This window comes from Cyrtonyx montezumae, unplaced genomic scaffold, assembly GCF_038088225.1.
Source record: "Cyrtonyx montezumae isolate F1298 unplaced genomic scaffold, pur_monq_1.0 scaffold_59, whole genome shotgun sequence".
Taxonomy (NCBI): Eukaryota; Metazoa; Chordata; class Aves; order Galliformes; family Odontophoridae; genus Cyrtonyx; species Cyrtonyx montezumae.
This window is the reverse complement of record NW_027072066.1, coordinates 87,087-101,535: the sequence shown is the minus strand read 5'-3', so window position 1 is coordinate 101,535 and position 14,449 is coordinate 87,087. Positions and strand designations below refer to the sequence as shown.

The following is a 14,449-nucleotide window of genomic DNA, read 5'->3' as shown; positions in this document are numbered from 1 at the left end:
ACCGCCCACCCCGAAGTCAGTCCCGCAAAGCGAAGTCGAAGGGCTGGAAGTCGCGGCGGAAGGCGCTGGCCTGCGCCGCCTCCTCGGGCCGGGCCGCCGTGCAGCTGCGCCAATCGGAGCGCTGAGGGAGAGCCAGCAAGGCATCGCTGGCCAGCACTGCCCTGCCGGACAGACGGTATCAGCACCCGGCACAGCGCCTTGTGCCGAGAACATCTGGGAGAAGGGAGGAAAAGGGGGGGGAAGGAGGGAGGAAGAGGGGAAAAGTGAAGCACCTACCTGCCAAACTGCAGCGGGAAGCTGCCCCGGATGCGATGGAAGAGCTTCTCACCTGTGTCAAGCTCCACGTAGAAGTACGGCGTGCCTGGCCGCACCACCTGTGTAGGAAGGAGGGAAGCTGAGGCCTGTTGGTGCCAAAGGGAGGCAGGTTTCCCCCAGGCGTTTTCCCAGGACCTGAACGCTGCAAGGGTGCCATGCATGCACGTCCTGCCCGCATCAGGAAGCCACACAAGCGGGCTTTAGATTCACACCAGGCTTTTTCACTAATGAAACACTGAAAGAGGCTTCTCACTCTCCTACCCATCTGAAGGCCACTCAGAGTGAGAGAGGTTCCAGCTGCATTTATTTGGATGGGAAACTCAGCAAAACAAGCCAACCCAGACTGCAGCACAGATTCCAAACCACGTACGTGGTACGTCTCATAATCTCCAAAGGATGAGGAAGTGATGGATTGCTTTCTGCTGGAACAGTGTGCGTTCACGATGCAAGGCAGCAGACAGTTCACTGCTTTAATATTTTTTCTCATTTAACTCTGCAGATTGCGCTACAGGAACAGTAAATAACAAAGCCTGGATCAGAACTGCCTGGGCTAATATGGTATATTGTAGAGGAAAAAGAGTAAAACAATGTGAAGAGAGTCCATCTGCACTTCTCAGATTAGAGAACTCTTATCTGCAGGAAATTAAAACTACCTGATGCACAGTGATGCTGGAAGGGGGCTGGTGTTTGGCAGGAGTGAGTTTAGCAGGCTTTACACAAGGCTAGAGTAAAGTGACCAGGGTTATTTCTTACACCCCTGCCATTCAAGTCACACACAAAGATGATGCACAAACCTTAGTTATATTCTGAATTTCAACACTAGGCAGAGGAAACCAGGGGACATCTTAGCAATCTGCATTGCGACGGAAGTGCTGAACAAACCTAGCAGCACATACTTCCATCAAATGAAAAGAAGATATATGCTTGAGGCCCACTGAGGGCAGTTAACAAATGCTACAGACAAAGGACTTGTTAAACTTCAGATAAGCAACATGTCTTATGACATTGTCAGGAACTTCATGAAGAGCTGAACACAACTGGCATGTGGGCTCCAAATCAAGTCTACCACAGTCTGCTTCCAAACAGCTTAATCTTACCCCACGAGGGTGTAAGAGCAGAGGGAAAGAGCAGCCCCGATGGGACAGAGGTGAAGGAAGATTGAAGTATCTCGTACTTGCGTGATATCCGAGTGCTCTGGGATTTCTAACAGTTCAATCTGTTGCTCCTGTGCCTGTGTAATAAAGCACTCCTTAATGTCTTCAGAAGTATAGTCCAATGGGACAGGAATCACCTGGAGAGACAAATGTTTCTGAAGAAGTATAGATGAGGGAAACCACTGCCTTGCAGAAAGCAATCACAGTCCATCACTGAAGCTGGTATGCTCCTCAGTTCTGTTCAATGTCATCAAACAGGATGGGTGAGCACCTGCCTGTACAGATTTAAACTTATGAGAACTTTCCTGTAGGAGTTGAATAAAAAGCTGAGAACTAAGAGCCTGAAAAAGTTCTCAGCACAGCCTCCCTCCTTTCTGATCTCTGTGGTAGTTCCAGGCCGCTCTGATACCATTACAGATCTGCCAAACAAAGAAACCACCACAATAAACCACTAACTGACCCATGCACAAGGAAAAAAAAAATCAAACTAAGGGCTGATATTGGTAAATAATGACTAGCATTTTGCACATATCCTTACATTTTCAGCCTACTCCAATTGCAAGGTGAGCACACAGCAGCTTGTGTGCCCATGGGAGCAGATTAGAGTAAGAAACCAGTTCTAAAACCTTGCCTGGAATCCCTGTGGGGTTTTTAAATCATATTTATGCAGGGAGGAGTTTCCCTTGCCCACTCAACACAGTTGATGCTGTGCTGCTATAATATGAATAATTTAAGGATTGTGGCAGAACCATCACACACATCGGTTTTGGTTTTGTTCTGCCTCTGTCTGTGGGCAAAATGCTTCCGCATACTCTGACAAAGCTGAAAGTGAGCTTTCTCTTTCAGTTCAGTCATGGAGAAGAGCACAGTTGCATCCTCGTAGGAGTACAATGAAACCATACCTGTAACTGCAGATGCTGACTCTTATAGTTCCTTTCAAATAAGACATATCTCTTTCCCTTGCTTCTGAAAAATTCTTTCAGGGCAGATTTGTACTTGGCCACTTCTTCCATCACCTCTGAAGATAAGTCAATCACCGACTGATAGTGCCCAATAGGCAAAATCAACACATGATCAGGTAATAAGCCACCCTTGGCCAGGGCAAGGTAGCACTAGAGTGAAACAATACACATAGTTATTCACTATAAGCAACATTTACCATATTGTGGAAATTCACTTGTGCTCTGGCTGCACTCTTAACTATTCCCCAGTCTAGCAATTCTGCCTCAGAAACAGTAGTTTTCTCCTCTGCATCACTTATTATGAACTACTTATTAGCTAGTCATTAATTACTAGAGGATTGAGAGAGTGAAAAAGGTTAAAAATAACTTCTAACAACTTTTTTTTCAAGTGCCAGAGAATGTCTGGCCTGCAGGAAGGCACCTGAGTGAACTCAGTGAAACTGAGTGAATTCCATTGCTGCCAGAATTTCTTACATTGACGAGAAAAATCCCTATCTACCTACTTTCAAACTGAAAACAGATACAGTTGCCACTGCAGCATCTTCAAGTAGAATATGCCATACAAAGGCAAGGACAAAGCAAAGGTACCAGTGATTTAATTAACCTCTAAGATGTACTTTGAGATCTTGATGTAAAAGCTGCCTTCTCTTCTGTTTAATCTGCATGTGAAAAAAACAGAACTAGTCATTCCAGATGCTTTTGCTGTAACTCCAGCCAGTGCATCCTATTGCAGGCACAGAAATCTCAGTTTACACTGAGTTCTGGCAGATTATAAGGTTGCCACACCAAAAAGTCTTCTGTCTCTGTAATTCATCTGCTCAAGCAAAACAGAGTCATGCTTTATTTTTCAAAAGATTTGTGACTATCTATTTATGTCTTTTGTATGGGTGAATGCAAAGAAACTGAAAAGAAAACCGAGTCAGCTGCAAATAAAGACTGTTTGCTTTTTTTTCATTTTTTAAATAAATATTGCTACATCTTAGCATGATTTTGCTGGCATGTAGGAAAGAATGTACTTACGTGTGTGCCAATGCTAACAACCAAGTGCTTCTCCACTTCTGGGCTAGCAAGACAAAACCAGCAGGGCCCTGTGGGCTGTGCTTTATGGGATAGGAAAGAGAAACAAGTGTTTGCATAAAGCTTGCTGGTTAGAACAAGGAATGGAACAAGACCTGGAAGAGATGCGTTTTCCAGCTCCCCTTTCCAGCTGATGCAGAGCTGAAGGGCAGAGCTCTGGGAAGCAAGACCTGACCAAAGAACTGATGCCCCCTAGGAAGTTCCTTTAAGAGAGAAGCAGGTGGCAGTCTCACAGACTTGCTGATTGACACTGTCACTGAGTGCTCCAATTTACTGGAAGAACATTGTTTTCAGGAACATAGTGCTTACAGCTCAGTAGTAAAAAAGCACCAGTTAATTTAAACAAACACATCAGCATGAGGTGAAACTACCACGTATGTATAAACAAGGACTGATGCTGTCAAATACACATGCTAGTTCTGGCCTATTTATCACATTGAAAACATGTGATTCCACACCTAAATTGCAATACCTGATCTGACCCTTAATATAAACTGACGGCATTGATAAGCTAGGCCTTTTATTAGGGTCAAACACCACATTCACAGCTGCAGGCTTTGCACAAGAACAGAAAAGCAGCTTTACAAATGCAGTATGAGATAAGGCTCTGCCAAGGACCACAGGAAACCAAAGGTCCAAGTCTGGGGTTTGTATCTGAGCAAAACAGTGTGAGGACAGGACAGGAAAGGATGAGAAGGAATGGCCACAAGTTGCGCCGGGGAAGATTGAGATTAGACCTGAGGAAACATTTTTTTTCTGAAAGAGTGGTCAGGCACTGGGATGGCCTGCCTAGGGAGGTGGGTGAGGCACCATCCCTAGCGCTGTTCAAGAAGTGTTTAGATGAGGTGCTGAGGGATTTGATTTAGTAGTTCAGTGGGTAGGGATGGTGATAGGAGGATGGTTGAACTAGATGATCTCATAGGTCCTTTCCAACCCAATGTATCTTTGAGTCTAAGAGTCTCCCATAGTCTTCTGAAGTTTCTTACCAACAGAAGGAAATCATACTAGTGTATTCAAGAGTACACGTTAGTCCGCAGAACTACCCATTGTCAAGTTTAGAGGCCAGCCTGCTTCACAAGGTAAACAGCACTAGCTCAACCTCCTCAGATCTAGTTTATAAACTGTAACTTTGACTTTTAATTAACTACTTACTGTCAAGTCTCTAGGAAACGTGCCTGTTCATTCCTCTGCATTCCCACACCACCTAGCACATTTTGAACGTGACATGAAGAGCTCAACAGCCTGAGATAAAATGGGATGGACCTCTAGTAAAGCTCTTTGGGTAAAAAAGCCTCCACATACTTACGAGGTTTTTTGGCTTGCTTAGGCTGGGAGCTCCCTTTATCCTTCCCATCTGAGGGACGTTTCTTCCCTTGATGCTTGTTCAAATCAAAGAAAAACTGACGTGCTGTTTCTTCCTTGTTAGAAAACAAAAGCCAAAACCTTTTGTACCTGCATCCCAGAGAGTCACAGAGCATACCCATGCAGCAGACTGCAGCAGTACCTCCGCACACCCAAGTACTTTAGTCTTCTGTGCCCCCTTCTGCAACTTTTGGTATGGATTTTCAGTAACATCCTGGGGCTGTTTTACCAGCTCTGTAGGGTCCATCAAGCTCATGGGAACAATGCTGAATGCATAGAGATACTGGAAGGAAAACAGATGGCTCAAACACAGAAAGCTTTTGCAATGACTGCAGCTCTGAAGAAATCAGCTGTAAACTACCAACATTCTTTTCAGCAGTGTGTGGAGACAGGACAAGGGGGAACGGACAGAAACTGCAGCGCAGGAGGTTCCACACGAATGTGCGCAAGAACTTCTTTACGGTGAGGGTGAGGAGCACTGGCACAGGCTGCACAGGGGGGATGTAGGGTCTCCTTCTCTGGAGATATTCAAGACCCACCTGGACGCCTACCAGTGTGACCTGGTGTAGGGAACTGCTTTGGCAGGGGGGTTGGACTCGATGATCTCCAGAGGTCCCTTCCAACCCCTATGATTCTATGATTCCATGAACATCCTTCTGTATCAATACTCTCTAACTTTTTTTAAAGGTTAAAAAAATAAGCAACCTACGCCACCCCAAAAGTTATGTTAAGTGATTTGTGAGAGTTCCCCTGTCAACTGTTTCCTTCCTAAAGGAAGCCATGGGAAGAGAAAATTATCTAAAGCAGCTGAAGAAGAGGGAAGGATGGCAGCTTTCTGGCCATTTTCCTTTGCAGCTGTCTTCCAGCTAAATGCCATTAGACCTGTACCCATCTGACATGATGGGCAAATGTTACTCAGCAGAGTCAGATCCCTCCACTTTGGCACGATCCATACTGACTAGCTAAATCTGGGCTTACTGCCACGTTATTTGTACTTAAGGAAAGAAGATTCAAGTGTATAAATACCTTTTTCTTGCTTGTATTGCCGACTTCGGCAAGAGCAATAAACCTGGTCACATGCTGTGGGGTCTCCTGCAGCACTGAGTGATTTCTGTATGGAAGCAAAACTTGACTGTACTGGCGTATACTTGAAGGATAGTGGAAAAAGCACATGACTTCCACAAAGGAACTCAAGACACTACATCAGTTACATGTAGACTTTCATCAGAACAATAAGGTGGAACAAAAAGACTTCAGAGATCTACCAACCAATAACCACGCAGACCAAAATGAGATCTCACAGCAAGCCAAACACACAGCTGAGAGGATATTTAACTAGACTGAAAACAACTTCCATTTTAATGTGTTTTTGCTATGATAAGAGTAATAATCTTTGGCAGCATTCACAGGACAGCCTTAGTTCTCTTCAAAGGTTGTTCTGACACCTACATCATGTCAACAGTCACATTTTGTATACAAAGTTTTAACTGAAGACACAAAATTCTTCACTGTACAAGAGCTTTTCCACAATACACGTTCAGAGGTATCCCTGAAATTAGGCTGAACACTTCTGAAATGGAACTCTGAACAAGTGATTTGCCATCAGCTTCACTTGGACATTCTAGGGTAAGTGTTATCAGGGACTGCACAGTTTTTGAGGCAGCAGGAATTGTGATCAGAAGCGACATCTGAGAAACAATCTCAACTCTATTGGAAAAAGAGAGATTTAAAGGGGCCAGAAGACTTCATAAAATTACATTGAAGTTTTCCTCCTGCGTTCTCTAAAAATTGAACTCGTTGTTTCAAAATAAATGAGATTTCACAATGTCTTACAAACCTGTAAGGAAGTCTTTCATAATAGGCCTTCTCCAGCGCAGCAAAGTGATACCTTGGCTTGACACTTGAAGCTAAATCAGATATTAATGCGGAACCACATTTCATGGTATCTATTTCTCTCTACAAAACATAAAACAAGTTTTATTTTGAAAACTCTGTCAGATTACAGTGAAAAAAATTTGCTTATACTGACCTGCTTGCTGGAAAAGTAGAGTTTATAACTATGGCTGTTGCCATTCCTCAAAGTACGTTAGTGAATACGGTTTGATTTCTTACCTCCAACCTAAGTCTACTCATTTGCATCATTTTCAGTACTCAAGGTTTGCATCCACTCATTTCACCAATACAAATTTGCCCTATTTTCCTTTTCTTGATCTTGTGAAGCTAGTACAGCATAAAGTGAGTTCTGGCAAAAAGCAATATAAGTCAAAATAATTAAGACACATTTTAACCTCATTCCCATATTGCCAGAGCTTTAGTGGGTGAGTCAAGTGAACAGGAAAACACTAAAGTTTACCAGGCAAGCAAAATGTTTTCTCCCATCCGTGAGAAATCAAAGCAAAATAAGACACAACCAAAAAGCAGGCTTAAAACTACTTTTATGCTGTCTGTTCCCCATTAGCCTTAGACTGAGAAGTAAAGTAAGGACAGAAAAGAAGAGGGGAAAAGAGATGTTCAGAAACTGACAATACCTGTTACCTACAAAGTATTACTTTTGGTAATTTTTTAAAATAACTACTTCCAGGCACAAGAAAGAATAGAAAATCATTGTGAATAGTCAGCATCACTTTACCAAAGAGAAGTCAGGCCTGACCAATCTGATGAGCTTCTGTAATGAAACAACCAGCCTGCTGAATAAGTAGGGAGCCATGGGTATTGCCTTTGACAGCGTCCCCTAGCAGATCCTCATAGAGAAACTGCTGAGGTATAGGCTGGATGTGCAGTGAACTGGGATGAAAACTACCTGAACAGTAGGACCCAGAGGGCAGAAGTCCACGGTGCAAATTTTCATTAGAGACCAGTACCCCAGGAGACACTACTGGGTCCAGTCCTTTTTAACATCTTCAATAACGACCTGGATGATAGAGTAGGGTACAGCTTCAATAAATTCACAGATGACATAAACATGGGGTGAGTGGCTGACTCATCAAAGGGCTGTGTAGCCATCCACATGGACCTGGAGAGGCTGGAGAAATGGGCTGACAGGAACCTCACGGAGTTCAACAAGAAATGTAATTGTACAGGCATCTACCTACTCCCAAGAAAGCAGATTTCCTCTCTGTACTTCTTTCTGCTGCCCCTGCAGTTGGCATAGCAGAGGATAACAGCAGGACCTTTGCTGAAGTCTTGCCGGTTCCAGTCCCACTGAAAATGGTCAGAGCTAAGAACCATCTCGGGAAAAGGTAACTCACAAACTTCTCCAAGGTGTTCATTCTCATTCACACAATTTAGCTTCTCACACCATTTTTACTGAACAAGAAGCTTCAGGTAGGAAAAAGCAGAACTTACTGTTCAATCCTTAAATTTGCTGTTATTGGACTGATGGGATTTCAGTGTCTTAGCATACAAAGGAATCTGAGACTTGATACTGAAATCTTCAGGTTCTGAAGCACACATTTCAGCAAGATGGCTATTTGTGTATTATATTTACTAATATTTTCATCTGTCAATCCAAACAGCACATCTGCAGATAAGCAAGCTGAGGGAAACCAAGAGTGGAACAATATGCTACTACAGAGCATCTCAACACGAAGATCTAGACACAATTTATCTCTTTTCAATGGATTAAGAAGTAGCTGGCTGGTTGCAGTCAAAGGGTTGTGATCAACGACTCTATGTCTGGGCAGAGGCCGGTCACAAGTGGTGCCCCACAAGGGTCGGTCTTGGAACCGGTGCTCTTCAACATCTTTATCAATGACAGACAGTGGAATCGAGTGCACCCTCAGCAACTTTACAGACAATACTAAGCTGAGTGGTGCAGTCGATATACTGGATGGAAGGGAAGCCATCCAGAGGGACTTGGACAGGCTGGAGAAATGGGCCCATGGGAACCTAATGAGGTTCAACAAGGTCAAATGCAAGGTACTGCACTGGGCCGGGGCAATGCCACTTATTTATACAGACCAGAGTAAGAACTCCATGAGGGCAGCCCTTCAGAGAAGGACTCGTCCTGGTGAACAAGAAGCTGGACATGAGCCAGCAGTGCATGCTTGGAGCCCAGAAGGCCAACTATATGCTTTCAGAGACAGGACCCTGTATTTTTTTTTAGGAGTCAAAAGACATGAAGGAAGCGAAAACTGTTACACATAGCATTTCACTCCATTTTAGCAAGCTCTTGGAGGTGCCCCAGTGAATGGGATTCAACTTTGATGTAAATGACATCACTCACATTTACTCTGGTAAAGCTGAAGTTCGCAAGTATCAGAAAGGCTGGTTAGAGGGATCAAGAAATACTGAAGAAACACCTGTGGCACTCTCACAGCAACATCAACTCAAGGTGGAAGTTGGATCAGAAGACCGCAGAGCTCCTTTAAAACCAACACTTCTACATCTCTGGACTCTTCCAGTGCCAAAGTGAAAGCTGTTCTTGAGGGACCTGAGATGTAATTTTTCCTTTTTCCTTTCACATGCCATATAAAGGCACAAACTAGCATCCATGCCTGATGTAAATTTTAAGTAGTAGCCTGTGTTTGGCAAGGGTATCTGGCAAGAGGCACTGGCATGTAAGTACTGAGAAAGTCTGACACAAGTTTCCACTACTGATTAAACAACTGAAGAGAAAAAAAGGCTAAAAAAATCTGAGTGATCATTTTGACCACCTTCTAAGTTTGGACTGAAGTAAGCTGTGAAAGCAGAGAAAGCAGTCAGTGCTGCTGAAGAAATCACTAAGGAAGTCTCCTTTAGTATACTGCTCTGAGGTCAAGGTGGTCACGTAGATCAGACTAAAACTGCTGAGAGACCAGAACAGTGCCACAATGAAGATATTACAGAAAACAATATTTGTAACAAGAAAAAAACTTTTCAAAATTTAAAGGAATAAAAACCTAATATTTCTATAACCTCCTTCAATCAAACAAGCTAGTGAAGAAAGAAACCCATTTAAATCTAAGGCAAAGCACAACCAGTTGAAGAATGATCAAGGAATCCTCGAGTACAGAGGCAAAAAGGCATTCTAGAATTAGGATGAATTGTACCTCTGATGAAACAACATGAGCATCCTGGCAGCACGAAGACTTGCAGAAAAGTAAGGAGACAACTGCAGCCTCATGCTTCTTATGCATCATAACTGTGCAACTGTTTTTGCCTTTGCAGAGTCAGAATCCTCTTTATGCTCTTTCATATCTTCATCAATGACATTCACAGTGGGATTGAGCACATCTTCAGGAAGCTTGCAGGGGATACCAAGTGGTGTGTTGCAATTAACCTGCTTGAGGGAGGGGATGCCATCCAGTGAGACCTTGAGCAGTGGGCCCAGGTGAACACACAGGTTCAAAAAAGCAAGGCTGTACCAAGCCCCACTGTCAATACAAGCTAGGGGAGGAAAGGACAAAGCACAGCCCTGCCAAAAAGAACTTGGAAGCACTGATGGATAGCAGCTGGACATGAGCCAGCAGTGTGCCCTCACAGCCCAGAAAGCCAACAGTATCCTGGGCTGCATCAAAAGCAGGGTGAGGGAGGTGATCCTAGCCCTCTGCTCAGTGCTGTGAGACTTCACGTGGAGTAGTGCATCCAGATGGGGAGATCTCAGTACAGGACAGATGTGGACGTGTTGGAGTGCAACCAGAGGAGGGTCGCAAAAATCACCCAAGGGATGGAACACCTTTCATGCGAGGACAGGCTGAGAGAGCTGGGGCTGTTCAGCCTGGAGAAGAAAAAGCTCTGGGGAGACTGACAGTGGCCTTTCAGTCTCTAAAGTGGTGCTGTAAGAAAGAAAGGGACAGACTCTTTTAAGCAGACTCTGTTGTGATAGGACAAGATGAAATGGTTTCAAACTAAAAGAGGGGATTTTTAAACTGGATATAAGGTTTTTGGTTTTTTTTAAGTAAGAGTGGTGAAGCACTGGAACAGGTTGCTCAGTGAGGCAGAGGATGCCTTGTCCCTGGGGCAGGCTAGATAGGGAGCTGAGTACCCAGATATAGCTATAGATGTCTCTGTTTACTGGAGGGGAGATGCACTAGATGACCTCTAGAGGTCTGTTTCAACTCAATTCGGTGATCCCAGTGGGGCCCAGTCTGTAGGACAAGGACTTCACTGAAACAGAAACAACTCCAAATGAACAGTATCTCCAGGAGATACTCAGGCTTCATGGCCTGAGCTTAGCATGCTAGAACCTTCAGTTATTAAACATCAACTTTTCTACACAAATTGTTGTCACGTCCATGGAAAGAAAGCTCTTTTAGGAAACTATCCTACAAAGCCCTTACATGAGTAAATTAAAAAACAAACTGACAAAAAAAAACAGACAAAAACAGACAAAAAGAACAAACAAAAGCAATCAGGAGGGTTCTTCTGCAAGCAGAAATGCCACTGTAGGATATATCTGGAAATACATTTCTCCAGAAAACAGAAGACTTACTGTGCTGTTGGCATAAATCCCAACATCTTTGGGCCAAGGGGAAGTCAGCAATATATCTACACCCTTGAAGTCTGGGGTTGATAACAAAGACGTTTTTAATTCTGTCACATCCTTCGAGCTAAAGCTGTAAGCAGGAGTTGGCTCATCCTGAGACTCGGTGCCACTCAGGTATGCGATCTGTAGTCCTGAAGTACCACTGAAAAGACCTCGACGGCCTGCATGAACACAAAAGCACACACCTGAGATTTAAAAGCTGCAAGTGATCTCATTTGTATCAGAAGCAGAGAGATAGATTTAGAAGTCCTGCCTTACTTTGACTGAAACCCTTCTTACAGGCAGCTCATTTTCTATGTTCATAAACTCTGGGAAAGACATTTTAATGCAATGGCTCGGACCCTGTTGTTTTATCTCGAGTTTTCTCTCCTCACCACTACCTTGCTTCCCTACAGTCAATTGACAACAAAAGCTTGGTATGAAGACAAAGTAAAAAAGCCAATTGCAAGTTTCTTAGCAACTATTTTTGTCAGACAGCACTCTATAAAGAAATTAACCTTTCCTTTTAGTTTTGCTGCAGCTTTGCCACTTTTAACGATTATACTTCTTGTCTTTGCTACTCCAGTACAACCTCACAGCTCAGCACAGTTAGGCTTCATATAGGAAATCTTCACTGCACAAACAGAGGCACGGGACAGGAATATGTTCTCAATCAAAAGACACTTTCAACCGCTTTTTATTTTGGGTAGCAACATTTGGAGTGTGTTAGACAATGATGACAACAAAAAGGAACACTTGTATTTCACAGAGCAGATATATCAGCCCTTCAATGTGAAGTTAAATTCCAGTCTCAGTGCCAGAGTAAGAGATGCCACCTTAAAACTTCATGAAAAAAAAAAAGGAGGGGTGAGTCAAAGCACAAAGATGACAAAATGTTCTTGAAAGCAGCAGCATACAAGTACACTACCTAAGTAAGTGATGTTCTCAGCTAATTCGCAGCCAGTGACATCTGGAAAACAGTGCACGGTCTCTTGGTTGTTAGCGCCAAGCACGAAGGTCGGAATTGGAGCTGAAGAAGAAACAACAGGTGATCAGCCCGGTATACGGTACATGAAGTGAAATTCATCTACACATAATAGGAATCAGAGCCATCCCAACACTGCTCCTCAGTGTGCCAAGGAGCCTTAAACACAGAATAAGAAAATTTCCTTCAGAAAAAGGCCTCCAAACCTGCTGTTTGAACAAAATGCTTTTCTCCTCACCAGTGCTTTAAGGAGCATCCTCTAGATGGTACCCCTAAATGATCCATGGCCTACATTGTCTCTAGAGTGACACAAGATTTAGTTCCACTTCCCACAGTCCAGCTATATGAGATTGCTTAGGTTCCCTGTGTCGAGACCTCACTCATAACCAGCAAATGGGGCAGCTTCATGTGGACAGCTTGCACAGCCAAGCAGGACATGGGTAAGCGGTCCTTCTGACAGCACAGCCCCCAGCACCCCAATACATTTGATATGGGGAGCGACAGCTCCTTCCTTACCTTTCTTGGCCCCCGAACGATACTCTGCCCATTCGGCATCAGAAGTGGAGCCAAAGAAATTCCCAACGCACAAAAGCATCTGCAAACACCACATCAAGAAAGAGTCGCACAGCACCGAAGTCAAGGCAGAGCGCTTCTGCGGTGGAACGCTTCACTCTGAGGTACCGTGCATCTCCCCCTCCCCACGGCGAAAGGAAAAGGCTCTGCACTCGGTGGTACTGTTACACTCGTTAAAAGAGGAGCAGCACTCCCGTCCCACAGGTTCCTGCTTCCCAAGCCCTCAGCGCAGCACAAAGAAACCTGAGGGCACATCAAGCTTCGGCAGGGGCACCCTGGCCCCGCGGGCACCCACACGCAGGGAGCAGTCGGAGAGGGGGTGAGCGAGACCCGCCACCTGCCCGACCCGAAGGCTCCCGGCCCCGCTCACCGACCCCGCCGCAGCCTTACATCGAAGCGGCCGCTCTTGCCCTGGATGGCCCGGACCCGCCCGAAGAGAGTCTCCAGCCTCCCCTCCACGTCGCCGCACGCCAGCCTGAAGGAGACGGAGCCTCAGGAACCGCCACAGCACGGCACGACCCAACCTCGTCCCCCGCGCCCCGCGCCGCCCCGCTCACACTCGCAGCGGCAGCGCCTCCATGGCGGAACTCCGAGTCCGACCCGGCCCGGCCGTCGCTTCCGGGTGCACCGCGCATAGCGCTCCGCCGCCGCCCCGCCCCACCGAGGCCCCGGGTGCTGAAGCGTGCGCGCTGTGCTGGCGTGTGCCAGCGGTGTAGTTTTTGGTTGTCGGCGAAACTTTCAGCGCTGTTTTTTACAGTGTTCGTCTGGACAAAATGTGAGCTAGGTAAAGACGTAGTGGTGGGGGTGAGCAATTGGCTGGCAAGGCAGTCTCGAAGGCTCCCGAGTTAGTGGCTGGAAAAACAGACTGTCAGGGAATGGTGCCAATAATGTGAGTGAGCAATAAAGTGCCAAATCAAACAGATCCAAGTTCTTTTAGAAGATGTAATATTGTTCACTGACACACTTGAAAAGACATCAAAGTAGGAAGGAGGTCCTAAGTTTCTGTTAACATCCTTGTGCTGCATTAACTATCTCAGCAAATACCAGCAAAGTCTGCTGATCTGATCCAAGTCTGATGCTGTCCCTGATTACTTTGTAAGGAAATCCTTTAGCTAAGAGGACATTAATTCAAGCCAAATCTTACGCATCCCAAAAACTCAATTTCTGGAGGCAGGAAGAAACTCTGTGCATTTACCCTTCCCCTTTTGAAGGCAGAATTTGACAAAGAAAGAAGTGTTCAAGACTAGTGAAGGAGCTTTTGCAGAGGGGAAAAGTTCTCTCTTGTGGGTGGATCTGAAGAGTATCATGATCTACAACAATTTAGTTTGAGGCCTGTAGCTAGAGGTGTTTCTTAGGGGTCAGTAGTGGTTCCCATCTAGTTTCAACTCCCCATATATAATCAGGGATGCTTCCCACTAGACCAGGTTGCTCAGAGCCCCATCCATAGAATCATAGAATCACCAAGGTTGGAAAAGGCCACCCAGATCATACAGTCCAATCATTCACCTCTCAACAGCATTTCCCCACTATACCATGTTCCTAGAACTGGATGCAGCACTCCGGATGGGATGTTACG

The 14,449-nt window shown here is 45.0% G+C and overlaps 1 protein-coding gene and 1 non-coding gene across 3 annotated transcripts; both read right to left on the bottom strand.

Annotated features, from left to right (window-relative positions):
• Positions 1-16: 16 nt before the first annotated feature.
• On the bottom strand, positions 17-13,489 carry CWF19L1 (CWF19 like cell cycle control factor 1). Of its 2 annotated transcripts, XM_065749198.1 has the most exons (14): positions 13,431-13,489; positions 13,264-13,348; positions 12,817-12,895; positions 12,244-12,345; positions 11,283-11,497; positions 6,708-6,826; positions 5,897-5,981; positions 5,013-5,153; positions 4,815-4,926; positions 3,452-3,531; positions 2,372-2,581; positions 1,490-1,606; positions 277-374; positions 17-161 (listed from the first exon to the last, which is right to left on the bottom strand). In XM_065749198.1, the coding sequence occupies exons 1-14, from the start codon at positions 13,451-13,453 to the stop codon at positions 17-19; spliced, it is 1,611 nt and encodes a 536-aa protein (XP_065605270.1). In that variant the 5' UTR covers positions 13,454-13,489. The 2 variants fall into 2 exon arrangements, with proteins under 2 accessions (XP_065605270.1, XP_065605271.1); XM_065749199.1 differs by lacking the exons at positions 11,283-11,497; positions 12,244-12,345; positions 12,817-12,895; positions 13,264-13,348; positions 13,431-13,489 and adding an exon at positions 6,983-7,104.
• Positions 1,773-1,915, bottom strand: LOC136056863 (small nucleolar RNA SNORA12). Its single transcript, XR_010622981.1, has one exon. It is a non-coding gene; the product is annotated as a small nucleolar RNA SNORA12 (small nucleolar RNA).
• Positions 13,490-14,449: the final 960 nt, after the last annotated feature.